At 36.5% G+C, this 26,315-nt stretch overlaps 7 protein-coding genes across 16 annotated transcripts; 3 read left to right on the forward strand and 4 right to left on the reverse strand.

The window, feature by feature from the left end:
* Positions 1 to 2,600: 2,600 nt before the first annotated feature.
* On the reverse strand, positions 2,601 to 9,084 carry LOC127241984 (chloride channel protein CLC-b-like). 9 transcript variants are annotated; one of them, XM_051261303.1, is made up of 13 exons: positions 8,499 to 9,083; positions 8,192 to 8,392; positions 7,928 to 8,105; positions 7,281 to 7,813; positions 6,046 to 7,189; positions 5,525 to 5,961; positions 5,152 to 5,378; positions 4,828 to 5,069; positions 4,461 to 4,739; positions 4,301 to 4,370; positions 3,671 to 3,817; positions 3,090 to 3,154; positions 2,601 to 2,962 (listed from the first exon to the last, which is right to left on the reverse strand). In XM_051261303.1, the coding sequence occupies exons 1-6, from the start codon at positions 8,681 to 8,683 to the stop codon at positions 5,854 to 5,856; spliced, it is 2,349 nt and encodes a 782-aa protein (XP_051117260.1). In that variant the 5' UTR covers positions 8,684 to 9,083; the 3' UTR covers positions 2,601 to 2,962; positions 3,090 to 3,154; positions 3,671 to 3,817; positions 4,301 to 4,370; positions 4,461 to 4,739; positions 4,828 to 5,069; positions 5,152 to 5,378; positions 5,525 to 5,853. The 9 variants fall into 9 exon arrangements, with proteins under 9 accessions (XP_051117260.1, XP_051117259.1, XP_051117257.1 ...); XM_051261302.1 differs by having other exon boundaries at positions 5,152 to 5,430; XM_051261300.1 differs by having other exon boundaries at positions 5,152 to 5,434.
* On the forward strand, positions 2,820 to 5,821 carry LOC127241989 (triacylglycerol lipase 2-like). The gene is made up of 9 exons (XM_051261311.1): positions 2,820 to 2,978; positions 3,065 to 3,175; positions 3,679 to 3,819; positions 4,311 to 4,421; positions 4,512 to 4,655; positions 4,753 to 4,793; positions 4,867 to 4,946; positions 5,029 to 5,124; positions 5,185 to 5,821. The coding sequence occupies exons 1-9, from the start codon at positions 2,820 to 2,822 to the stop codon at positions 5,511 to 5,513; spliced, it is 1,212 nt and encodes a 403-aa protein (XP_051117268.1). The 3' UTR covers positions 5,514 to 5,821.
* A 902-nt stretch (positions 9,085 to 9,986) lies between the features above and the next one.
* On the reverse strand, positions 9,987 to 12,002 carry LOC127241991 (30S ribosomal protein S21, chloroplastic). Its single transcript, XM_051261314.1, has 2 exons — positions 11,553 to 12,002; positions 9,987 to 10,318 (listed from the first exon to the last, which is right to left on the reverse strand). The coding sequence occupies exons 1-2, from the start codon at positions 11,954 to 11,956 to the stop codon at positions 10,195 to 10,197; spliced, it is 528 nt and encodes a 175-aa protein (XP_051117271.1). The 5' UTR covers positions 11,957 to 12,002; the 3' UTR covers positions 9,987 to 10,194.
* On the forward strand, positions 12,003 to 14,972 carry LOC127241986 (SWI/SNF complex component SNF12 homolog). 2 transcript variants are annotated; one of them, XM_051261309.1, is made up of 3 exons: positions 12,003 to 12,275; positions 12,925 to 14,503; positions 14,613 to 14,972. In XM_051261309.1, exons 2-3 carry the CDS (start codon positions 12,939 to 12,941, stop codon positions 14,674 to 14,676), a joined length of 1,629 nt encoding a protein of 542 aa, XP_051117266.1. In that variant the 5' UTR covers positions 12,003 to 12,275; positions 12,925 to 12,938; the 3' UTR covers positions 14,677 to 14,972. The 2 variants fall into 2 exon arrangements, with proteins under 2 accessions (XP_051117266.1, XP_051117265.1); XM_051261308.1 differs by having other exon boundaries at positions 12,930 to 14,503.
* Positions 14,973 to 15,881: 909 nt separating this feature from the next.
* On the forward strand, positions 15,882 to 17,707 carry LOC127242128 (transcription and mRNA export factor ENY2). The gene is made up of 5 exons (XM_051261530.1): positions 15,882 to 16,007; positions 16,125 to 16,230; positions 16,325 to 16,419; positions 16,979 to 17,055; positions 17,274 to 17,707. Coding segments are annotated over exons 1-5 (354 nt in total). The 5' UTR covers positions 15,882 to 16,005; the 3' UTR covers positions 17,348 to 17,707.
* Positions 17,680 to 21,647, reverse strand: LOC127242126 (uncharacterized). The gene is made up of 9 exons (XM_051261527.1): positions 21,489 to 21,647; positions 21,290 to 21,405; positions 21,026 to 21,079; positions 20,899 to 20,923; positions 20,588 to 20,710; positions 20,041 to 20,207; positions 19,362 to 19,431; positions 18,766 to 18,864; positions 17,680 to 17,863 (listed from the first exon to the last, which is right to left on the reverse strand). Exons 1-9 carry the CDS (start codon positions 21,645 to 21,647, stop codon positions 17,801 to 17,803), a joined length of 876 nt encoding a protein of 291 aa, XP_051117484.1. The 3' UTR covers positions 17,680 to 17,800.
* An 873-nt stretch (positions 21,648 to 22,520) lies between these two features.
* LOC127242127 (uncharacterized) lies at positions 22,521 to 25,566 on the reverse strand. The gene is made up of 4 exons (XM_051261529.1): positions 25,355 to 25,566; positions 24,345 to 24,409; positions 24,013 to 24,211; positions 22,521 to 23,051 (listed from the first exon to the last, which is right to left on the reverse strand). The coding sequence occupies exons 1-4, from the start codon at positions 25,484 to 25,486 to the stop codon at positions 22,710 to 22,712; spliced, it is 738 nt and encodes a 245-aa protein (XP_051117486.1). The 5' UTR covers positions 25,487 to 25,566; the 3' UTR covers positions 22,521 to 22,709.
* Between the last annotated feature and the right edge of the window lie 749 nt (positions 25,567 to 26,315).

The raw sequence follows: 26,315 nt of genomic DNA on the forward strand, positions 1-26,315 counted from the left end.
AGAGAATTGATAAAGATGGGGTAGTTTAGATGGTTGGGCGCTTGGTAAAGAGCCGGCATTTTTGGAGGGAGGGATTGATTGATTGATTGATTGATGTTCCGTTTGGGCTGACGCATATATGTAATTGGATTAGAATGTATATATATATATATATACACACTCCTCTCAACTCAAAATATTTTTTTTATAATTTTTGTCTGTGACTCTAAAGTATTTATTTTTTTATTTTAGTAAAAATAACTGTATGTTAATATCAAAATATTTTTAATTTTTATTTAAATTATAAATATACCAATGGTATAATACCATTACATATATAATTATTTTTTATATAGATAAAAATATTATTTCTTGGACTGTTTGAATTAGGACAAAGCAGATATATATATATATCTACATATGTATGCCTTTCTGTGTATTTTGTTTGTTTGTTTGTTTGAATTTTGGGAAATACTTATAATTGGATGGCAAGATATGCGGATGATATGCAGTGGTGGTCGTCGCCAATTGTATGTATTGTCGTATTCAAATTTTAATCAACAATGCCAGATAGGGAGAGTTACATCAATCAAATTAATCAAATATAGTTAGGATAGAATCCGTACGTACATATATAATCCACTCACAGTAATCATACAAACTGACTTGTCAAAACTCTCCTAGATCAAGTGGTGAAATATTTTGTGATGTTGTAAGAACTAAGTTCTGAGTTGGAGTAACCGTACAAATTGACTAGGCAAATCATGTGTGGCAGGTGACTTGAAGCGTGTATCCCTTACGGGACGAGTTAGGAGTAAATTTTCGTCGAGTGAGTGAGTGTGTGCATGTGTGGATAAAAAATAATAGTTACATTTTTACTCTAAATCTATTTATTTTAATGATATTTTTTGTAATATTGAGAGTGTATAAATAAAATGATAAAATAAATACATTGAATGAATGAATGAACATTTATTTTTCATGAACGAAAAGATTATTATTACTATTATAAGTTATTGGTTTTGTTCCTCTAGTGAAAATGAAATCGCATGTAATTAATTAATTATATATATAGAGATTTCTTGAAGGGAGGGGATGCCGATGCATATTCACGTGATAGCACGTGCGCCTTTTAATAGCTGTCACTCACTCACACTCACGGATATCTTCATTATTATATTAATTGTATGATACGAACCGCCATTGAGATCACGCCGTCGCCGGAGCAGGATTGCCGGAATTGTCCACTCACTCGTCGGAAAATATATTCCCACGACTTTGAAAATGTTCACAAACTTTGAAAATAAAAATCACAAGAGTATTTCATTGACTTTCAATTTTAGAAGATTTTAAATACGAGCAAGTAACTAGTAAAGCAAGCTGAATTGTTCCTTCACGCACCACATAGTCATAAAAGAATTACAATTCAACAATCTCAAGACTCCTTATAAAAATACATACTTCACCGTCTTTTAAAAATGTGCCACTGATTATTTTATTTTTTCTCTTAAAAACAAAAAGTATCAATAAAAAACTCACATTAAAATTTGTGTCGAAAAATTTTAAACATATTTTTGTGAAACGGAAAAAATATATATATATTAATTATATAAAAATACACTACTTTATGCTTCTTCTATTCACTTGAAACAATTATAGTGTTATTTTATTTTAATTGTCCACTTTATAAGGATTATATTTTTTATCCAGTAAATATTTATTCTATTATATATTACAAATATCTTTTCAATTATATTTATTGGTATAAATCACTCTATTACAAATAAAATTATAAGGGTAGAATAATTATTTAATATAAACAAACATAAATTGTTATTGAAATATTATGTCTCCATCTCAAGTATGGTGTTTAGAAGTGACATAATTAATAAATAATGCAAAAATATATTTGTAAAAATAATTACAGTACAATACATATAATTATAAATTTAAAAATTTTAAAAAATTGTAGATTAGTAAATTTAAAATTTAATTAAAGTGTGTATTTGAAAAAGAGAAAGAGATATGAGACAAGAGACTAACTAAGACGAAACACGATTATGAGATGTAGAGAGAGTATATTTCTTAATATCAGTAACTCCATTAGTTAGCAAAAACTAGCTCCATTAAAGCGATGCGAAGATTAAAAAAAAGAAAATTTATATGTTGGTTGACTCGTTTATAGATAAATAAATAAATAAATAATATACCATAACAGTTTAACTTTTTAGGTGAGACAAATAATATATATTCCTAACATCTTAAATTCTTAAGTAAGACAATTATTTACATAGAATCAGAATATTAGATTTGTCGTTGTCTACGTGCGAATTTTGTTTAATTTCGGTGAGACAATCATTTACATATTTAGCACCAAATAAGATATGAAATGTAGTGAACAATATATATCTAACTTTTATTTTGAGTACAATAGAAAATTATAGTAAAAAAATAGTATATTTTTAGTTAAGAAAGCAAAAATATTTTTTTTTTCTACGATAAAAAAAAAATAAAAAATTGAATGATGGAGAGAGATTAACTTTAATCAACAACTAACCATTTCCCAAGCACTAATCAATACTAGTCGATCAAGAACATGCGTCAGATGTTCATTTCTGAAAATATCTGTTTTTTTTTTTTTTTTTAGATAAAAAAAGGCCCAGAAAAGCAATCCTTGTTTGTGAATAACAGCCCAAAAAGATGCCCAGTCTGTCTAAATGGCTGACCCAATCATTGCACTCAATTTTATTTATTTATTTAATTTGTCAGACTCACTTGTTCTTCTTCTTCTTCTTCCATCTATGGCTCCTCTCTCGAATTCTCTTGGGATTCCTTAAATTATGACCTCCATTTTCACCAACAGTTTACTACTTATTTTCTGCTTGTCACTGCCACCACCAGTTTTTCCTCTTCAAGATTTTGACGCTCCGGCGGCGGCGGCGCCGGGGATATGCTTCTCCGCAGTGACTATTCACGGCTATGGCTGCCAAGAATTTCAAGTGAGGAAACTCTCATTACTGTCTATTCTATGTACATACGATAGTGCTAAGATTAAATTTATTTATTTTTAAAATTTTAAATTCAGGTCACAACTGATGATGGTTACATACTGAGCGTGCAAAGAATTCCGGCCGGCCGGACCGGAGAGAAGCTTGCCAACCGGCCGCCGGTTTTGCTGCAACATGGAGTTCTTGTGGTAAGTAAGAGAAACTGTCTCAGTTATATATATATATATATATATATATACACACACATATAAATATAGACAATTGATGATTGTGGGTGTACATTTGATCACGGGCTGCCAGAAAACAAATTTTTTTTTTTTTTTTTTTTAAAACATTGGAATATAATGTTTGTTTGAGGTTTTTTATTTTGAATCACAAATAATTTTTTTAATATAATATAAAAACTTCCTAAAATTTTTCAAACAAGTCCAACTTGAATGCCTTTAGTCTTTTGTTTCTTCTTCTTAAATAGTATTTTAATTTAAATTTTTGTGAATAAACGTGTGTTTTGTTGAATAACATATTTTGAATAATTTTAAATTATAATTAGAATTTGATATAATATAAATAACTGTTAAGTTAATATTTTAAATATAATATAAAAGATAAATACTTGGTTTATTCAAACATAAATATAATATAATATACGATAGTATAAAATAAATATTTGACGAGAGACTTACGAATGCAGGATGGGATGACGTGGCTTGTGAACCCGCCGGAGCAATCGCTAGCGATGATTCTTGCGGATGACGGGTTCGACGTGTGGATTTCTAACATCAGAGGTACTCGCTTCAGCAGGGGCCATGTTCGCCTAGATCCCGATGACCCTGTAAGTAGATTGATTTTGCACCCTATAACCATCTCGCATATTGCTGTAACTATTTCTAAGACAAAATATAGTATACCAAACTATAGTCTTGGATATTACCATAGTTGGTGGTCTAGACATAATACAGTCTCGAATATTGTCATAATTGCTCGAAACAAAATATAATTTCAAATATTGTCACGACGGTATAAGACAACATAGAGTTTCAAAAACCGTCATGGCTTTTCAAGACATAATAAAGTTTGTCATGATTTTTTGAGTTCAAGACAATATAATCTCAACAGAATTTGAGTATTTTGGAGACAATTTATTGTCACGACATTCTCGTCAACATGTCATTGACAGTTTGTCTTAACATTCCGTGACTTACCAGAGATTATTCAATTAATTGTCTCGTATCTATATAGGTACAATTTTTCCAATACAATTATATACCCTTGGTATTGCACGTATATGTTGTTAAAAAGGGAAAAAATGTTACCTGTTCATAGGAATACTGGAATTGGAGCTGGGATGATCTTGTGATCCACGACTTGCCATTCATCGTCGACCTAGTTTTCGGACACACCGGGAAGAAACTTCACTACATTGGCCATTCGATGGTAAGTCACTCTGTAAGAATCGACATATCGAATACTTACATGTTGAGTAATTCTATCTTGATCGGGAATCATCGCTGACATTATCGACAGGGGACTTTAATAGCACTGGCGTCGTTCTCAAAAGGGAAACAAGTCGACAAGATTAGATCGGCAGTTCTGTTAAGCCCGATTGCGTACCTTAGTCATATGACGACTGCTCTTGGTGTATTGACTGCCAGAGCCTTTGTTGGCGAAGTACGCAATAAACTTTACTTGACGCTTGTTCGTCATTACAGCTTTGTCAGAACCGGATGTATCCTATTTCTAACATCATATACTCTGCACTCAACAGATAACAACGATGTTTGGTCTCGCCGAATTTAATCCCAAAGGGTAAGATTGCGAATTCTGAACTTATACGGCGTACCTGAAAAGTTAAATGTCATGTTGCATTGCTGTTCGACAGAGAGCCAGTTGCCGATTTCTTAAAAGCCTTGTGTGCGGATTCTGAACTAGACTGCTACGACTTGATCACTGCGCTCACGGGTACTTAATGAATCTCGTCTCTTTCATTATGTTTCTGCGAACGTGGATCGCGTTACCTTAACCTTTGGTAAGAACGTTGCAGGAAAGAACTGCTGTCTCAATTCATCTACGGTCGAATTGTTCCTGAAGAACGAACCACAATCCACGGCAACTAAGAACCTCGTCCATTTAGCTCAAAGTAAGTTAGCTATATATATATATATACCTGAATAACTGGATGCTGATCGAACTTTTGCAGCTGCTCGAGACGGAGTCCTGTCTATGTACGACTATGGCGATCCCGACTTCAATATGGAGCACTATGGGGAATCGAAGCCTCCTGTGTATGATCTATCTAAGATTCCCCGCGATCTTCCCCTCTTTCTATGCTATGGAGGACAAGATGCGCTGTCCGATGACAAGGATGTAGCTACGCTGCTCGACGATCTTAAACTGCACGATGTCGATAAGCTTCATGTCCAGTACATCCAGAGCTATGCTCATGCTGACTTCATTATGGGAGTTACAGCAAAAGACATAGTCTACAATCAAATAATATCCTTTTTCAGAAACCAAAATCAAGATTGATTTGGGATTACCTGATTGAATCGATACTTAGAATCGCAGCCTCGGCAAGGTTAGAACAGACAGTTCCTGTTCCTTCTTCGGCGCAGACTTTGGGTCGACGTTGCTGATAACCTACACCAGAAGGTATTCGAAGAAACAGGCTCTTGTCCAAGTGAAATAGAATTTGCAGTTTCTATTGAAGGAACAGTTTCATTACAACAAACTGATGTACATGTAAATCGCATCGTGGAGCTACTCGCCATTATCATACGGTATATAATCATGAATGCTGCGGAGAAGAATGAATCGTGTAGCTGAGAAACAAGAAATTCTTAAAAGATTGCTTCAAGAATATTTCGAATTATCGACCCATTTTACGCCCGGTGTGTTTGTCCAGTTCGGGGAATGCACTCAATATGTTGTGAGCTCTCAAGTCCTGTCTTGTCAATATTCCGACCACCGGAGGCACCTGCAGGGACAGAAGTGAAATGTAATGAACATCGAACACACACAAATCCACGGTGTTTTAGGATGTAATAAGCTAACAACTTACGCCTGGCGCCTGATACTTCGGGAGAACAAGCATATGGCGTAGCCCAACTTCCCTAAACTGCACCAAGGCTTTCGCCACAGATATGCTTTCGAGCACCGTATGTGGGGTTGTATTCGTCAACGGATGCAAATCAACATACATCTCCATTTCATCATTCGTCACGGTTACCTCTTCGATCTTCCCTCCTCTTTCGGCCAAATCAATCCAGCTAAATTTTTCCTTCACTTCCCATTCCTCCGTTGGTCGCTTTTCTTGCAAGAACCACTTCTTCTTCAGAGCTAAAATGAGATGTTTTCTCAGCACTACACCATGTAATGCCCTTGCAGGCGAGCCGCGAGCCACTTCTGTATCCACAACCGGGAAACCATTGTGCGTCGTATCTTTCAGGGCCTGTACAATACAACGCACCTTTTCGACCCTGTGTAGGCTAACAACAACCGGCTTGGCATCAGCAAGTTCACCTACTGTAATATTCCTCATCCATGGCTCAGGATGTGCATCCAAGAAAGGCAATCCTTTCAGTTCAAGTATTATATCGTATATGCTCGGGTTGAAGCAGTCTCCAACTGTTTTAGCGACCACAACGGCGAGCATCATGATTGGAAGCAAGAGAAGGTTGTTCGTAAGCTCCAGAAATATCGCGCAGAGAGAAATGGTCATTCTCATTGAACCAGCCATAAGAGAGGCTGCCCCAAGAACAGCACAAAGTCCCTGATCCATTTTCGTGTAGGGTCCCATGAGAATGCCGAGAAGGCGACCATAAGCCGAGCCCATGAGAATGATGGGAAGGAAGAGCCCGGACGGGACAGCAATGCCGAAGGTTATTAGTCCCAATATATAATACAGTAGAAAGAAGATGGTAAGGGAGAAATAACCAAACTCCATTGGCGTGTTGATTGAGAAGATGTTCCGGACAGCATCATCGTTCGTTGAGAGGAGAAGAGAAGCCAGATCGTTGTAATAACCTTCCGGGCAGTTGAACTTCTTGAAATTTCCCGCCCTTCCGGTTGTGGGACACACAGCGTCTGTGGTTGTTCCTGAATCACAGGGTCTGCACTCTGCAAGGAATGGAAGTCCATAGAGACATATAGAAGTGAAAATGGATACACTCAGGCTGAGAAGAAGTTTATGCAGCTTCCCCTTCCTGCAACACATTCGATTGTTAGCGAAAGCAGCGACAGATCATCGAAATGCAGTCAAGGGACTAATCAAGAATGATGAAATCTAAAGCTTACTCATTTATGATGTTGTAGACCTTCAAGACCTTGTGCAGCAGATGATTGTAAAGGCTCCCGAGCACCCCGCCGACCACTCCGATCGCAGCAATAGGGATGATATCCACGGCATGGTAATGCACCGAAACCCCACTAACGTCAAAGATGATCAGCCCTCCTTCCCCAAACAATCCACAGTTCCCAAACTTGCAATACTCCATGAAGGTTCTGAGAATTACAACCACAACTGCTGTACAGAAAAAGGATCTCCAGAGAAGTGCACTTCTCCACCATGTTGCGACCTCCTCAAGTGCGAAAAGAACTCCGCCGACTGGAGATCGGAAAGCAGCACAGACTCCAGCTGAAGAGCCACACGTGATTAGATCGCGTCGATCCCTGTCATTGTTGAAGTACCTTAGCCATCGCCATCGAATGCGGTAATTATCAGTCCCTCCTTGCCCTAAAAGGGATGCATAGCAGGCCCCAATGTGCACCAAGGGCCCTTCCTTCCCAAGATCTAATCCTGCAGACACAGCTCCAATACTTCCAATAATCTGCAACAATGGAGCAGCATCATATGACTGGTTAAACTTTTCTAAAAGCAATTCTAGCACAGTAAAGTTTGAAAACGACATGGGAAGCAATGCAACTATGACAAAGCTGTGCACCTTGACAATCAATGCATTTGCACCGAACATATCAGGGGTATCTACTCCATTCAGGTAGGCTTTGATTTCGGGAATTCCGGGGCCTGCAGCTGTAGGTGCAAACCAAACACAGAGGAAAGCTGCTCCAAGCGTCAGTGCAAAATTCACACCAACCATGAACATCAATCCTGCTATGTATCTGCAATCAACAGATTACAGTCGACACCGATTTTAGAATACAATCTGAATCATCTAAACAAGCAACCGAGAGAATAGTAAATGCACCTTTCCTGCTCGATGAAATCCAACGCGAGGAGGATTTTGTATCCTGCAATATTCTCAATCGCGAGATTGATCAAAGTAGCTGTAAGTCCGGTCAGAAGCCCTACAAGGAACGCCAGCAACCATTTCAGGAAGACGTACTGCAACACTTGCTGTTTTGACCTGCTTCTCCAGTCTTGCTTGAACAGATCATTCTCGTTAATCCTGGATGAATCGCAAGTTAACTTCTCGGACTGGCAGAAATCACAGAGGAAACTGTAAATTCGAAGGGGATGGGGGCAGTTTGAAATCAGAGGATATATCATATTACTCGTAATCCAAGCTCTCTATGTGAGAAACCTTTGCTCCAACAACGGCATACGGAATCGAAGACAGCGTCGGCGTTCTTTTCAGCAGCGGCGCGTTGATTTCAGGATCATCATCCTCATCACCACCTTGTCGCCGGATTGTGCTCCCATCGTCTTCCCGATTATCTTCCATCTGCCGACCACTCATAGGAGGATCAAGTTAACGGAATCAAACGACAAACCCTCGATCCTCATCCAGTACACAAAACTGCAGCGTCGCGGAGAGCAGAGATAGCCTTGGAATGGATAATGCTGTATTTGAACAGGCGTCGTACTCACATGGGTTTTTATTATTATATCTTCAATTCATCAGAAGTGACAGCGACAGCGACATCAATAATTGCAGCGTCGAAGCGTACTCCGGATTCCGAACCAGACTCAGAAATTACTTCTCGTCACCCATGGAAGTCGTCTGTATGCTTCAACCCACGTGGAACGAAAGCAGTGGATAGGATCACGAAGCACAAACTCCATAGGGGCAACGTTAATCACGTCGGACCTAAAGAAAAATCCAATCTTGACAAACAACAAAGAAAAATCACAAGTTAGTCTTCCAGAATCTCAATACAGAATCAAAATATAAACAATGAGTATATTCAAGCCACCTGTCCATAATAGGGGATTAAAGAACAATCAATACTAATTACTAACAATAGCAAAAAAAAAATGATCCATGTGACGTCTAGTAGTATTATTTTTTACCTTTGGGACCAATCAATCATTAGTGGTGATACCTCATGTACATTACAGCTGCCTGTTTCTACACACTGACTGGACCACACAGGCTGATGAAGAAAGCAATCAGCCATGGGGGAGGCAATAATTTTGGCTTTGTATTGAATGGTGGGCCAGCTCAGCTCACCTCATTCATACTAGTACAAGATTGTATGAATGTTGTCCGAGAGATCGATGAAGACAACCGAGTCCAAGTCGAAGAAAGGCGTGGCACCTGCATCAACCACAAATTATGATCCACAAGTGTTAGCAAGAATGTGGCTTGTATATGGAGGCGACGGCTATGGCGTCCAGTAACTGATGCCGAATCTCAGTAAGAATCTGGTGTTCTTTTGTCTTGATGTTTCGTGTTGTATCGAACTTTTTGCAGCAATAAGACAATATTTGCAAGATCCCGATGGCCTAAGAGCAATGCTGCGCTTTCCTTCCGAATTCCAAGTTTATATCTCAATAAGAATCAGGGTAGTTATAAACTAACATCTGGATCGGAACTAATCACATATAGCAAACAATTCAGTTCAGCTTTACATTACATATCTCAAGAAGAAGAATCAGAGTATCTCCTACTATAATCTAAACTTCGGCTCAGCCTCAAAACTATTACATACTGCAAATAATCAGAAGGGAACAGATGTCGACATGTGGTATGCATGCAAAATTTCACCAAATTGCGTTCCAACGCCACCCCACATTCCCGGTTATGTACGAGCATGTGATTGATATAAAGGACAAACTTTACTTTATCATGATTTGAATTGAGTTTAGTACGAGCATCAACAAATCAGTCAAATATACTGAATCAGCTGTACTTATCTTTTACAAAAAAAACCCGAGGATTGCGAGAACTTACAATATCAAAAATCCCCAAAAGTAGGGAAACAAACAGCAGTTTTCTTCGGCTAAAACAAAAGGAAGACGGGTGGTTCAAGATAAGTAGGGAAGGTCATCCCCGTCAGGAAGATCCCAGTTATCTTCATCATCATCACCTTTACTGGCCTTTGAAGTCTCTTGTCTATCCTGTGGACTCGGCATTCTTGATTGAGGGCGTCTGTTCAGATAATCAACACATAGCCATATCAGGTAATACAAGTAGAAAAACTTGGAACAGTCATCAATTTGTCACAATTCAGGTATGTTTACTTAGTAGGATGAGACTATAATCCTTAGAGCATCATTTATAACTATTACCTCCACCTCATTTACTTCTTTATCTCTCTCGTTCGTATCAAATCTACTTCGACATTTCAATTTCTTTTAACACACATACTTATATCAATACCTCAACTCATCACCTTTACCAAGTCGATCCCACATCTTTTACACTATTTTTGTTGAAGGATGTAGAAGAAACCCGGAAAGGTAATGGTTTAGATGATGGAGAAGGTGATTGATTGTAAGGAATGATCTTATAATTATTCTAATGGACTATATAATTATGAGAATAATTAATTAACTTTGTTTGATTAAGTAGAGGATAAAATAGACTTTGAGCACAAATATTACTTTATGATAAATTAATCCAGACTTTGACTAATCTGGATTTTAATCGTCCAAAGTAAACAAGCGATTATGTTAAGACTCCAAGTAAACAAACTGTTAATGCATATCATATTAGCCTCTTGACCACCCCGTAGAAGATGTGAAGGAAATTCGAAAAAAAAAAATCTAAGTTGTAGAACTAACAAGCCCTTACAACAGAGAAGCCAAAACATTAAAGGTAAGGTAGAATGGAACCAAGAAGGTTGACAGTTTAGAAGTTTAAATGATGAGGTCTTTCATTCACAGACATTTCGAATGCCACCTTAAAAAGCACAAAAAAATTGAATTGGTACAGCCAGGGAATGAATCCAGCAGGGACTCAATTAAGGTTTGAAATTTGATATAAAACAAGAAGCAGTTCAGCACTAAATTTGTCAATCACATTAAAAACAAGAGAGAATGATTAATCGGGTGAACAAATTAACAATATAACTCTTATAATTGTGAACATTATGTTAGAAAAGCAGATGTTAGGCAAAACGATTCATCCATCCTATAGGAAAGCAAGGAAACCATGTATATATTTCACACAATTTCATTATCAAATAATGCTAGACTGAATTGAGAACTGCGATTCACAACGACGAGCAATTTGCAGGTGACAGTTATTTATAGCTCTAATCTTCAACTTTCACCACGGAACTAAGCCTCATACGCAATCATATCATACAGCAGAAAAGCAGCAGAAAGTAAACCAACAAAAAAACTAAAAGTAGGTGTTAATTTAAGGTTCGAGGCACAACCTGCGACGATTGCGCTTCGCAGCTTCACGCGTCTTGCGCTTCTTCTCATCCTGCTTAGTCTCAAAACACCGGCGGCGCTTGACCTCTTGAATTACTCCAGCTCGCATGACCTCTCTTCTGAAGCGACCGAGAAGCCTCTCCTCCGGCTCCTTATCGTCAACAACCACCTGTACATTGTACGCAGTTCGGAAGAACAAGGTATTAGCGTAGGCTAGCGAAGGGCAAACCACTGAGTCGAGAGCTTCATTGGAGGAACTGCGAGTCCGCACGGGTAGCCTGTCTCGACTGATTTGAGACGAGGAGAGAGACACCTGCGAGGGCGGAGATTTCGGCGGAGGCGACGGTTGAGAATGGCTGAAGAAAGAGAAGAGCGTGGATATGGATGAGGTTGCAGAAGACGCCATGGATGAGATTCTTCCTGCTCTGGACACAAATGATTGAAGCGGATAGGATGATGAAGAGAACTTCTTATTTGGGCCTATAAATACTCTGTTGGGCCTACAAATATCCCATTGGGCGCGGCCCATAAACGATTAGGCCCATATTTTGGAACTTGATATAGGGCCCACAGTCCGCTTTTTCTCAAATCTACAGGGACCACCACCGCCGTCTGCCAGCGCTGATTTCTGTAAACGAAGGGGCAGATTTCTCGCTGTTGCTGAATGCCCGACGAAGGAGATGCGAAGAAACCCGTTCAATCTCTGACGCTTTTCGCCATTTTCTGTAAGATTTTTTTTTCGTGTAGAACGTATTTAATCCTAAATGCTGCATTTAGGCGAAGGAATTTTGCGTAGTTCGTGATTTCGTTGGGATTCTGCACTGTTGATAGATGTAGCCGTTTCGAATTCCAGTTGTGTCGAATTTGGTGTCGTCAAGAAATGATTGCTCATTGTTTTCACATTTGTTCCTGGAATTCAGTGAACAATTGCCTGCATTAAGTTAGAGTTAGGGTTTCGTCCATGGAACTATACAGATAATGCAGAGGAGCAAGGTGAGTAGTAGCTCTTGCTCCTCAGCGCGTGCGTAGGAGGCTTAAGCTGAATTTCAATTTGATTGATTGATGATTTCCTTCTGGTTTATGGATTCCTTGATTGATGATTTCCTTCTGGTTTGTGGATTCCTTGTCTCTCTTTAATTCCAGTAATCGCTGCCGTTGTTGTTGCTCTTGGTTCGGTTTGATTAAGCTGCCAATTTGATTTGATGATACTATTTGCTTTATTGAAACGATTTCTTAATAGGATTATATGTGATCATGTGAATGTCTTTATGGATTCCTTTTTCTTTTCGTTAGTTCTTGAACAGTAAATTCATGGTAATGGCCAGTTAACCACTTCTTTTTTTCTCTTTTTTTTTTTCTTGATCTTCGTGAAAGTTTAGAAATAAGTCATGTCTGCAAATAACAACCTACAGAAGAATTTTGGTGCTTTGTCTCCTTTTGGGAACTCTCTGCCTCTGAATCCATCTGCTCAGCAACAACTAGGGCATGGATTTCCCAGCCAATTTCAGCTTTCCGTCGCACAGGCGCACGCCATTGCTCAGGCTCAGGCACAGTCGAAGGCCCAGGCTCAAGCCGCCCAGGCACATTTCCAAGCTCAAATGCAAGCTCAGGGGCTTTCATTCAACCAGGCTCATGCTAGTGGTTTGTTAAATTTGGGTTCGCCGCCACCGTCGATTTCAGGACCTGGAAGTGCCAGTGCTAGTGCCAGTGCCAGTGCCAAAAGGTTTATGCAGAAACCACCTGTGTGCCCTCCAAGCTTCGCGCCATCAAACTCTCCGTCTTCAATCAGGATGATGGAAGCCTCGGCTGCTGCTCGGAGAAAGAAGCAAAAGCTTCCTGAAAAACAGCTACATGAGAGAGTTGCAGCTATTCTGCCTCAATCTGCTCTTTATACACAGCTCCTCGAGTTTGAATCTCGCGTGGACGCTGCTTTGATGAGGAAAAAGGTTGACATCCAAGAGGCTCTAAAAACCCCATCATCCGTTCAGAAAGTTCTCCGTATCTACATATTCAATACTTGCGCGAATCAGATTTGCGCACTTCCAAAGAAGCCTAATGCCGAGCTACCATCATGGACTCTCAAGATTGTAGGGAGAATTTTGGAGGATCAGACGGAGCCGGATTCTGATCAGGCTACTTTGATGCAGAATTCAAGCTCATACCCCAAATTCTCTCAATTTTTCAAGAGAGTGACGATCACTTTGGACCAGAACTTGTATCCTGATAACCATTTAATTATATGGGACGCCGTTCGATCGCCTGCTCATCATGACGGTTTTGAGGTCAAAAGGAAAGGGGACCAAGAGTTCACTGCAGGTATAAGGCTAGAAATGAATTATACCCCCGAGAAGTTTAAGCTTTCCAGACCTTTGATGGAGATTCTAGGTTTCGAGGTTGATAGTCGTGCAAGAATCATAGCTGCAATATGGAATTACGTTAAGAATCACAAATTGCAGTGCCCGGATGATCCATCTTCTTTCTTTTGCGATGTGGCTCTCCAAAAGATATTTCTTGAAACGAAGGTCAAGTTCACGTCAGTTACGCAAAGAATTACGCCCCACCTCTTCCAACCACAGCCCATACATCTCGAGCACAGGATCAAGCTATCCGGGAATATCCCAGTCGGAACTGCATGCTATGACGTCATGGTGGACGTACCCGTCCTGTTACAGAGGGAATTGAATTCCGTATTGCTAAGCAGTGAAAAAACTAAAGAGATGGAAAGCTGCGACGAAGCGATTTGTGCAGCTATTCGAAAAATCCACGAGCACCAGCAGAGAAGGGCATTCTTTTTGGGATTCAGCCAGAATCCTACGGAGTTCATCGAGACCCTGACGGATTCTCAAGGCAAGGACTTGAAACTTGCAGCCGCTGAAAATGGTCACAATGCCGGAAAAGACCAGAATTATAGCTTGAAGTCTTCGAATTTCTCCGAATTCTACAATCAACCTTGGTATATCTTGAAGTTATCTAATTTTTTGTTCATCGGGTCTTATAAATGAAATTTGCACACCATTTTTTGATGATCTATGTGTTATTGAAATGCATGATTGAATTTACAGGGTTGAAGATGCTGTCATCCGCTATATCAATCGGAAGGTAGCTGGAGATGGCCGGAGGCGTTGAGATGGTCGTATATCAATCGAGAGGTAGCTTGAATTTACAGGGTCAAATTATTTATGATTTTGGTCATGAACGTGCAGTTGTGATGGTATATTTTGGTTAAAAATGAATCAAACTTGTAGCAGTAGAACTTGTAGCCGGCTAGCTATTCTGGCGCTCCCGCCTCTATTGGATGGTCGCATGTGCAATGTAAATCTATCGTGTATCTACCGAGACTGGTATTGAATGGATGAAACTTATCACAGTTTAGCATATATATATATATACTGCCCATTTGAAGCCATGGGCTTCTATGTTTAGTTTTGTTATCTTTGGGTGTTTTGTTTCCATGTGGTTGAAGATGATGTTTGTTAGAAAACAGATTTAGCTGTCAAACTGTGCTGGCAAAGGTAAGCCAAGCCAATCCACACTATAATCACAGATTTAGTTGTATGATGTTTTGTTATCTTTGGGTTTTTTAGGGTATCCGTATTTGTATTATACTGGTAAAGTTATAATTCACAATTTCTGAGCATTTTGGTAGGGTGAGCTATGGAAAGAGTTGACTCTATTTTAAAGAACCCAACCTCCTACTCAACTTATTTTGTTAGTTGGTCAAGATCTTGTTGGTCTAGTTAGTGGAATAAAAACCATTTTTATAGCTCTGGGTAATTATTTTAGATTGTTTACGATTAATATATTTATTGTTAATTTAGTAAATATGATTTTACATATTAAAAAAATATTCTTATATTTTATTTAAAATGACAATGGTACCAATCTTTTGTATTTCTAGGACACATTTATCTTAAAAGGGTTGTATTCAATTGAGTATATATACGATTTTTTATTATTATTATTATTTACTAAAGTATGATCTATTCAATACAAACTTTAAAATATTCAATATGATTTTTAAAAATATATAAATATTAAATAATTTATGAATTTTATGGCGAACGCATCCAGTATAAGTGAATTTTAAAGTGTTTTTTTTTTTTTTTTTTTACAAATTCCAAATTTTTACATTAAAAAATACACTTTTTTTACCAACAAAATATTTTATTTTATATTATTTTAATACAAAAATCAAATCAAAATTTTGTGAACATATCAAATAACACACCCCAAAATCCGTAGCCTTTCAGCCAGCATAGCAGTGGAAAAAAGATGCGGGGGTAGTTTGGTCATTTCAGATCAACTTCCGGAAGAAGTCTATATATGTATATAAAGCATACTGTTGCGTCACTCAATTCTCCTCCCAAGTTCGTCTCCGCAGAACCGTCGAAGTTGCCCTAATTTTTCTGTCGTTCTTCATTTGCAATCCGTTCCAATCCTCCTAATCCAAAGAAAATGTAATGTTGCTCCGCTTATACTGCTCTGAATTCGTACTTTTCGCCTGAACAACTCAAAACATGTGTCGATTTTTGTCGTATTAAGTTATTAATGTTAGCTAGTAAATAACACAATAGGAGCAGAAGGCATTCGGTGAATCGGCCTCCGACGCCGGACGTACGGGACGATGACGATGATGATCGATCCAAGGAGCCTACGCTTCTCGAAATTGTCAATATAAAGGTATACTTGTGTTTTCCTTTTCTGTCCACTTATTTCAGGACTCGCGATGAATTAATAAGTCATTTCATTTTCATGTTGTTTTCTGGATTTATAGTTGATAGAGAGTGGAGAGAAAGAGCGGATGATGGAGCTTGTAAGGGAAAGGCTTGTGGAGTGTGGTTGGAAGGATGAAATGAGAGCTCTCTGCAGGTGTGTGTATACTGTATGTATATCACTTTCGTTGTTGATATTCATTTGCTCGTCGTTATTCTTTGAGTTTGGTTCAATGAGTTGTTGCCTAACTCCAGTTCAGTTTACTGAAGAATTGTTATCTTAAGCCAATTGTGATCACATCGATCTCATTTCTATTGGACAATTGGTTGTATCATAGCTGTAGTTGAGATTTTAACTTCAGTGATGATTACAACTTTGCTGTTCTTAAGAGTTTCTGATATAAATGGTGGAATTTAACTTTTTCCATGTCTGCCTGAAACTTCTAAACCGTTGCATACTGTATTCTTCTGAATTTTGATTTTGATTTTGATTCCGATTTTCTTTTACTAACAATCGTTACGATTCTCTATAAAATTATATTATTTCTCCCTTATAAAACATCACGTTGAAATTGATATTCAAACAAAAAATCAAAACCGAACTCCAAAAGAACGTTTAAACATGAGTAGGCTATCAAGTATGTCCGTGCTGCATTTACGACTTCATTAAAATTGTTCCATTGATGAACCTGTGATTCAACTGTGTATATCTGTAGGGCGTTTATAAAGAAGAACGGGAAGGATAACGTTAATGTCGATGATCTTGTACGTGCAATTACCCCTAAAGGCAGAGGTAAATCTTCTTCTTCCGTCAATTACTCTTTCATCCTTTTTTGCGACATACAAGTTTGTTTGCTGTTTATTTGAAATTTCGTCAATGAAAAACATGCTTTCACATAAAAATATGCTTTCGAAACTATGTTTACTTTATAATGTAATGTTCTACCAATTCATTTGTGAGCAGCATGACATGTTTTCTATCTTCTCCTGTAATGCATTTGTAAATTGCAGCTTCAATACCAGATTCTGTGAAAGCCGAGCTTCTGCAGAAGATTCGAGCATTTTTAGTATCGGTCGCCCATTAATGTAGTGCCAAAGGAGAAAGAAGCATATCCCCTCAAATTTGATTAATATCTGTAATATTTCACCTAGCCATCTTCACTCCAGGTAATATGTCGCCGTGCATGCGCTTCTATACTTCTACAAGCTCGGAAAGTTATCTACACCAACACGGGAATGGCATTAGAAGGATCATTGAAGCGCGGTGCAGGTGTACATACCTGGAGCTGTTTGTGTCCCCCGTAATTAAAGCCATCAATTCCTTGTTGGCGACAAGTTTGTCGTCATGGGTAGTAGTACTAGTCGCTATAAACAACAAACTGAGCCCTATTGCAGATGATAATCCAGAAGGCATATATCATGAGTAGGGTAAGTGTTATATTGAAGATGCGGTTGAATGTGTTGTGTATTTCATTTAGAATCAGCTTTCTAGAGAAAATTGAAGCAGTTCTAACGAAAGCCTGCGGTAATGAACTCAGTTACATAGCAGTATCGTCGTCGTCTTCATCTTCTGCTGCAACCATCCACGCCTGCTTAGGACCCTACCAACATAACCAATAAATTCTCAACTAATAAATAAGCAAAAGCAAGTTCGCACATCGACATGAATTTAAATATATGGATACATTTATTAAATAAAAAAAAAATTAAAACACCAATTAACACTCTTCCAATTTTTGTGGGCCATGGTCCACTTTTTTATTCAATAAATATTAAAAATAATATTTATAATATATACTTTTTTATTTATATTTATAATAATTTATTTTATTAAAATATTAGATTTAAATTTTATTATATGAGTTTTATTTAATATTTATTTTTTTATTAAAATAATATTGTTAATAACTATAATTTTTAATATAATATTTTTATATTTTATGTAACTTTTTAATGCATATTTTTGTAAAATATTTAATTAAATATCTATTAATTCAATTATAACATTTGTTTAATTAAAATTACATGCAATACAAATAATAAATAAAAATACATAAAAATATTCATAAATTTAAAGGGTTCTTTGATGTGAATGTAAAATATAGTTGGAGTTCTTCGTGACGTGGCGGAGAGAGAAACTGACGTGGCACAGGAGAGAGAATGGGAAGAAACCCTGGATGGGTTTCTGTGTTGTGGATGGCCTTATAACCATTTATAATAGACTTGAAATAAGCACATTGTAGAGACATTGACTCTACGGAGAGAGTATTCTCTCTTCTTTTTTTTTCTTTTTTTTTTTTTTTTTTTTTATGACGTGTGGCAAACCATGTGATTATAAAAAAAAAAAAAAAAATTGTTAAAGAAAAAATTGTTGTTGATAAGAAGTATTCTCTGAGTTTAAAGTATCTATTTTATATTATAGTAAAAATAATTATATATTAATATTAAAATATTTTTTTTTAATTTTTTACATAATTTATAAATAGACTAGCAAAGTCTTTACCTTTCCCTGACGTATAATTTTAGGCAGACTTCCGGTGAGATCAACCACCGTTGATGGCTCGGCTACTCTAATACCAGCAGCAACGACAAAATCAAGGCCCTGAATTGTTCAAAAACCAAAGAAACTCACAACCCATCACATGAAATAAAACCAAATTATTATACTATATGCAAATTAGGCAACAAGCCTGGAGTTTACAAGATCTTGCATCATGTTGTTAGAAGCAACAAGAATGAAATGCACAAAAACAAGAGGAAATAGTGAAGCAATACTACTAGGGATAGCAACTGGTAGGTTTAGCCAAACTCAACTAGGATCCGAAACCCTATCCGGACCCGACAATATATATTGAGAAATTTTGAAATCAAAAGTGACAGTATTTCAAAACACAAATATTTTCCCCGATTATTTCATGTTTTTTGCCTGACTCTTACCCACCCAACCCCGATACACAAATAGTAAGACTCTAATCTAACTAAATGAGTCGAGTTCAAGTCGGGTCTTAAGTCTACTCAGTACCATTGTTATCACTAGATATTAGGAGAAAATATAAAATTCCATAAATGTGTTAAGAGTGATGAGAGAAATTACAGTACCTCTGGTCCATATACATCACCTATTACGACGGGATCTAATATCCATTCATCCTCCTTTGGTGACTTAACACTGAGACATGAGAGAATAATTTGCAGTTAGTGGAAGCAGGTTCCCAAAATAGCAAGATCAATTGTCATTCATGAGGCACAAACTTTTCTATAGCATGGATCACCCCTAAACTTCAAATTATGACACAACTCGAATTCAAAAAACCAAAAAACTAACAGGAAAATTGCTATAAAGCAATGTCTACACTAGAGGTGTTTTTACTTTATAACATGTAATTTTTGTACAAAATTACTTAGGTGTGATTAATTATCCTCTTGATTAGCGCACTATTATGGCTCTTTAATTATTCCCGAGCTTTAATAAACTTTGTAAAGTAGTAATTAGGTGGGATAAAATAATATTATTCAACTTAATCACCATAAGTAAACACACCCTACAAGAAACTAATTAGGATAATTTTATCCATACAACAGGTAGAGAGCAGTAATGTACTCTGTTAGATTTGTTAGATTTTCTTGATGTAGTTGAACCACACAATGATCTCTTAAATGTTCTTTTATCATTATCAACCCTTTCTCCGCAATTTCTATTTGGTCTCTAACAACTTGAAATTCGACCATGGTCACTCGGGCACATAGCATATGTAATAAATCTACCTTTAATGCCTACCTGGTGGATATCAAAGGAGCTTCCATCTTCTTCAGTATGGCCTGACACACACTATCATCAGGTATGCGAATGCCGACATTCTTTCTTGATGCATACTTGGAAGATGTAGTCCCGTATCTTATACATTGCTTAGGCAGGGCTTTACTTGCAGTCAAAATGAAAGTATACTGTTACACAAAGTAGTTGAGTTGGTATTATAAACCACCTCAAATAAGATATAAAAAAACAAAATGAACTAAGGTATGTAAAATAAGCAAACTTCAGATTCAAAACAGATAACAAACGAGGGCTTATTAACCATCAATCAGGAAAAGAGAAGAGAAAGTGAAAGCAGAAACATTTAAAAGCAGCAGCAAAAGCCATATCAATAAGATCCACCTTGATGCATACATAGGTGACTTTTAAGTAAAGAAAATTGCATAATGTTTATAAATTTTATCAGTAGCGTAATCATACGAAAACTAAAGCATACAGAGCATACAGAGATCAACGCATTATGCAAACCACTAGTATGAAGAAAAACTATATGAAATTTAGCAATATTTACCGGACCAGGCAAGCAGTGTTTAACAGCTCGAAAAATGTTTGTAAGACCTAGATCATTGCCACGAGGAAATCCTGTGGTGTAAGTGTCGATGTCTTTGAAAGAGTGACACAATATACTAAGGGGCTGCAAAAACAACAGGCGTTAGTTCGAATGCATAAATATGTTTCAAAGCCAAATTTGTAAATGCCCACAGGCCACAACCGCAGGATAGCACTTTCATTGGAGTAGAGAATTTGAAGCCAATATTGTACACAATTAGGTGAGTGACAGAGATTCTCCAGGATGGAAATCAGAGTGTTCTAGCTACTTGCCTTTGAAGGTTCGATATCTTTTATTCTGCAAACAAGACACAAACGCTTGTCACCAAAGTAGCACATTCATAAGAAAACAATTCATCGAAATACAGGCGAGCACTTAATAAACTTCCACATTACATACCTACGCAAACGTTCAATAGCTGAGTTGTTTCTCAAATCACAAGCTATTGCATACCTATTGTCAGATTCAGAGTTTTCATCAGGTCGCCATGGATTCAAAGGATGATAAAGTTAAACAGTATGCAAGATAAAAAGCTCAATCCTATCAGAGGATTTCAACAAAATATCCATCGAAAGCGGTCATGCCTAATCAATTTGATACTGATTCCAAAACTCCAAATCGTAAGACTGCGGTTGCTTTTCAGAAATTTCGTAAAAAACATACACAGTGTCAGTAGGAATTACTCCAACAGCTCCTTGTTTCAATAGCTCGACAATAGGATCCAGTTTCCACGCGTCCGAACCGCTCGGATCAACTTCAACGTACAGCAGTCCATCCTCCTTAGGCCAGACGAGAATATTGAAGGTGAACTATGGAATATCTTCGAATAAAGGCGAGAGAGAGTTGGGCGATATTTAGTTACCTTGGTAAAGCGCGGAGTGGAGTACTTGAGGCGCTTGGGACTCCTCTTAACAACTGCGAATGTTGTGAAGCGACGAGGAGACTTTAACGGAAATTCGGAGGAGAATCGGCGACAGGGACATGCGAAGCCGCCGAGAAAGTTCCTCATCTCCACCGCCATCGGAAAACCTCACCGGAGAGGAGAGGGTATCGCTGAGTAGTGAGTATCCGCCTTTGCCTATCAGCTTCAGCTACTAGCAACGATATTCTGTTGCTTGCGATCATTCCACAACATTATTATCATTATTATTATTATTAAAATATTTTATTTAAAATAAACAGTATAAAGATAATAATAATATAATTAATATTTTTTAAAATTTTATATTCAAATTCTAATTTTGTTCACCAATTATTTCAATCGTATTAATATTTTTCTTTGTTACAATGTAAATTAAAATTATTATTTTTATTTAAAAATTTAAATTAAAAATATATGACAACTTTTCTTTATCGGGATTATAGCACAGTCTTTATTTTCATTTTCGTCTATTTATAAAAATTGACATATTTTTATTTTAAGCTATACAATATTTATTTATTAATTTGCATTATTTATTTATTTATCTTTAACAATAATTGTATGTTAATAAATATTTTAATATAAAATTAATTTTTAATATAATATAAAAAATAAAAAATAAATATTTTATTTGATATTTTTAAATAAAAATATATTAAATAATAAAATTATAAAATCCTTAAAACAAGCAAACCTAAATACATTTCAAACCTTACATTCTTACTATTTTTAATTAAAATATTCCAAAATTTCTACTCCGTTTTTTCTATTTTACACACAACTTAATTTAGTTTCCTTTTTGCATACCATTTTTTACTTCCGTACAAATATTTAGAAAAAAAAATAAATAAATAAATAAATAAAAATAATCTAATTTATGCTGCTGTTTAACTTTTGGAGAGCTAGTGTATGCTGTAATAGCAAGTACCAACGAGAAGCACAAACCCATAACAGCTGCGAAAAATAAAAGAATCAAGAAGAGAAAGAAGAACTAAAAACGTGGTTATGTTAAGAAAGTCGCATTTAAAAAAAAAACGTCTAGTCCATATAAACAAAGGATGTAAAGCTTACCAAGTAACGTTTTCTGAGAGCTGAACATCTGATGTCTGAACTTCTGCTAGCTGATAATTTCTTCTGCTTTTAACCTTCCTATCCGATCTTTCATGTATGTTTTCGGATGGTCCGAGGGATGAACGGCGTCGAGTGAGAGTGGCGGCCGAAACTGATAGAAGATGGAGTGTCCCGAGTGCTCATTTTCGAGACAGCTGACACAAGATTGTCGATGTTTTCGTCATCCACCACCATTGCAGTTGACGAGGAATCATTGTCTTTCTTGCGCATCGCTGCCTGTTTATTTTGAATCTTCTGCCTCTGCCTTTTCGATGGCTTCGCTTGCTTGAAGAACTCGAATGAAGAAGGGAATTTGTGTTTGTCGACCAGGTGTTGTTGCCGGCTCTTGTAGCTCTTAAGCTTCACGTTGCACCCTTCAACGAGGCATTCGAACTAAGACACAAGAAATATAATATAAGTGAACATTACGTCAAATATATAGACGAGCAACACATAACAAAACACAGTCCTCTATCATCCAAATTTATTCTCACTTTCATTTTCTGGTTGTGATCTAAATTTATTTCCGTTTCTTTGTATAGGAAAAAGTATACCATTTTTTCTACTCTTTTTTTACCAGAAAATAAAAATTTCTATTTTTACCTATTTTTCTTAAACTCCATGTCTAGTCAAATGAGCACACAATTGGATGACAAATGGAATAATACAAATGTAACATATAAACTTACAGTGTCACCGATAGTACATGTCACAATTGATATCAACACATATCACATATTAACATGACACACTATATAATAGTATAATACTACCTTCGTCCTATTTCAAAAATACTCCACTTTTTTTTTGCAAATATCCCTATTTTACCATCACAATATTACTTTTATACCAAAACGTAAGGGCAAAATTGTCTTTAAATTACTTTTAACTACCCACTACAATTAAAATACTCTCTCCTACAATTAAAATACTCCCTCCTTCTCGTAAGAAGGATAATATTTTCCATTTTTGTCCGCCACAAAACAAGGGTACTATTTCTTAATTTAGTAATTGTACTACCTACCTAACATAATTAATACCCTTATAACTTCCAATATATTACACAAATGTCATTATTTTTATATCACACAATCTAATAAGGGAATTTTGGTATTTTTTACTATAAACCAATATAATATTAATATTAAAAAATCTACGTGCAAAAAACAAATTGTGCAGTTTTATGACACAGAGGTAGTATCATTATTTCTTAAACTCCTTACCAAAAGTAAATGTATATTTTTTAGTTGAAATGAGAGAGTATGAATCTGACAACACATGCTAATGATATATATAAACATGCTGTCGAAAAAAACACAAAATAACTGAACAAATCTGTCGATGAAATACTTACCATAGTGAATCCACGGGCAACTTTTGCCTGGAAGAAAGAATCATGGGCTTCGGATACATGTATGCTGAGTAGACGTGATGTAGGATATACTCGTGAGCAGACTGAACAAGATGCCATGTGCCGTCCATTGTAGTGATCTTCGAAATCGTCTAGATATTTCAGGCGTGCTCCGCAACCAACAATTGGGCAATATAGTTCACTGATCAAAAACAAGTTTTGGAGGTAAAGAATGCATGCATATATATATATATATGTATATATACACACACATATACACATATATTTCAATTATGAAATAATATACTCCATTGATATTTCTGAACAGCTGATACCTGCTCTTCCAATCTTCCGCGCCTCGTATCTTCTGTTTTTCTTCTTCCGAAATGTCCAATGCTACCTTTAGAACAAACAGTTTCATATGAACAAATAGAAAGAGAAATAGCACAAATCTGTGGATCAACCTACCGAAGGAACATGAAACCATTCTCAAGAAACATTCATACAGTTTACATGGCACCAAACTCTGCATAGTGCATCGAAATTCGAATGGCATGTTACATGTATTACATAAACAAGCTGCTTATCAGAGAGATAATCGAAAAACAAGAGAATCAAGTCATCCAGACACTAAATCCATCGTTCGCAAAATTCATATAAGCTTGTTCACAATCAAAATGGTTCCGCCATGTTACAACTTCAGAATGGTGTTCTTACATATGTCAATCTGCAAGCCTCTTCCAAATTTTGGTTTGAAGGTGATCTTGCAAAGTTCTTCCATGATTGTGACTGGTATAACATCTTAGATGCTAAAACTAAAGCAACACAGCTCTTATTTCATGTTCTTGTGTTTCTAATTTCCTCATTAACTTCAGACTCCTCTCTTCCATGTTAAGATAACTCAAATCTCCTTTTGTGTTCTTCTTAGACTTGACAGCTAAGGTGTACTCTTAAGAACAGGTGATCATCAATTTATACTTCAAAAATACAAAAATGGTATCGAACGAATCTGAACTTGCTCAAGAAGGCAGTAGCAGCAAACTCATCGAAATACGCTTTACTATTTTCAAATTTCTTCGAAGATCAGATACACCCCAAAGCACAATTACTTCAAACAGAAGTAATTTTCATCAAATACACGCATAATCAAACCAACAGCTTCCAGAGATTAGCAAAAACACATATCTACTTGCGGAAAACACACTCGACTCCAGATTACTAAAACTCCATATTCGAAAGTTCATACATATATACACATATGAACCAAATGCTCATAACACATCGACTTGGTGTAAAAACAAGCTCAACGATACGCACTGCGCAGAAAAACGAAATCGAATATAACCTGTTTGGAGAGTAGCTCTCGTTCGATGTTACCAGCAGCAAAGAAATCCGCATCCGGTTCAGGCCTTCGGCGGATAGGCTCCCAACAGGGAAATTTCAATTCGCCTCCACTCTCCTCCACATCCATCGCCATTTGATCTCCAGAATTTTCAAACGAATTCAAGCAAATCAATCGTCTTTTGTTCAAGTTTGCTCTCTCAGAGCAGATCCACCACTACCCAAATCGACCAGTCTGCAATTTTACATATTTAGGCCACCAACACTTTAATGGGCCTGACAATTAATGGGCCCAAAGGCCCAATTATTATATATCATATCACTTGGCCCATATAAATAAATAAATGAAGAATGGCGGTTAGTTGATATGGACGAACTAACGGCTGCATAATAAAAAACTCATCCAATATGTCTCAAAAGTAAAAGTAAATAAAACAATCGAACCTTCGAGTCTCACGTGGCTTTGGACGTGGCATTGCTTACTATGTCTCCACGTACTACATTATTACAAATATTATAATCCCTCCGTCCCACAGGATACTTGGGTGGCTATAGTCACGAAAATTTATGATAAGTATAATTAGTAGATAATTAAGAATATATTAGTGAAAATAATTATCATATAATATAAATAATTATAAATTAAGGTTAAGATAATTAATTATTTTAATTAAAATTAAATTAAAAATTTTTAAAATAAGATTAAAATGTATGATCATTTCTCAAAAAAGAAAAGTTACATGGAATGTAAGACAGATACAAACGGCAATGTAGACATGGTATGTGGGACGGAGGGAGTATCTTAGATATATATTGTATTATATATATATTTACCATCATATATTATACACCTTAAAAAACTCATTAAATTCAATGGTATTTTAAATACAAATTCACTCACCAATATAATATTATTTTTTAAAATATATAACAAAAATATTTTGAGACAATTATTTTCGTATTAT

The sequence above is a fragment of the Andrographis paniculata genome, unplaced genomic scaffold (assembly GCF_009805555.1).
Source record: "Andrographis paniculata isolate CXL003 unplaced genomic scaffold, ASM980555v1 Contig86END, whole genome shotgun sequence".
Lineage (NCBI taxonomy): Eukaryota > Viridiplantae > Streptophyta > Magnoliopsida > Lamiales > Acanthaceae > Andrographis > Andrographis paniculata.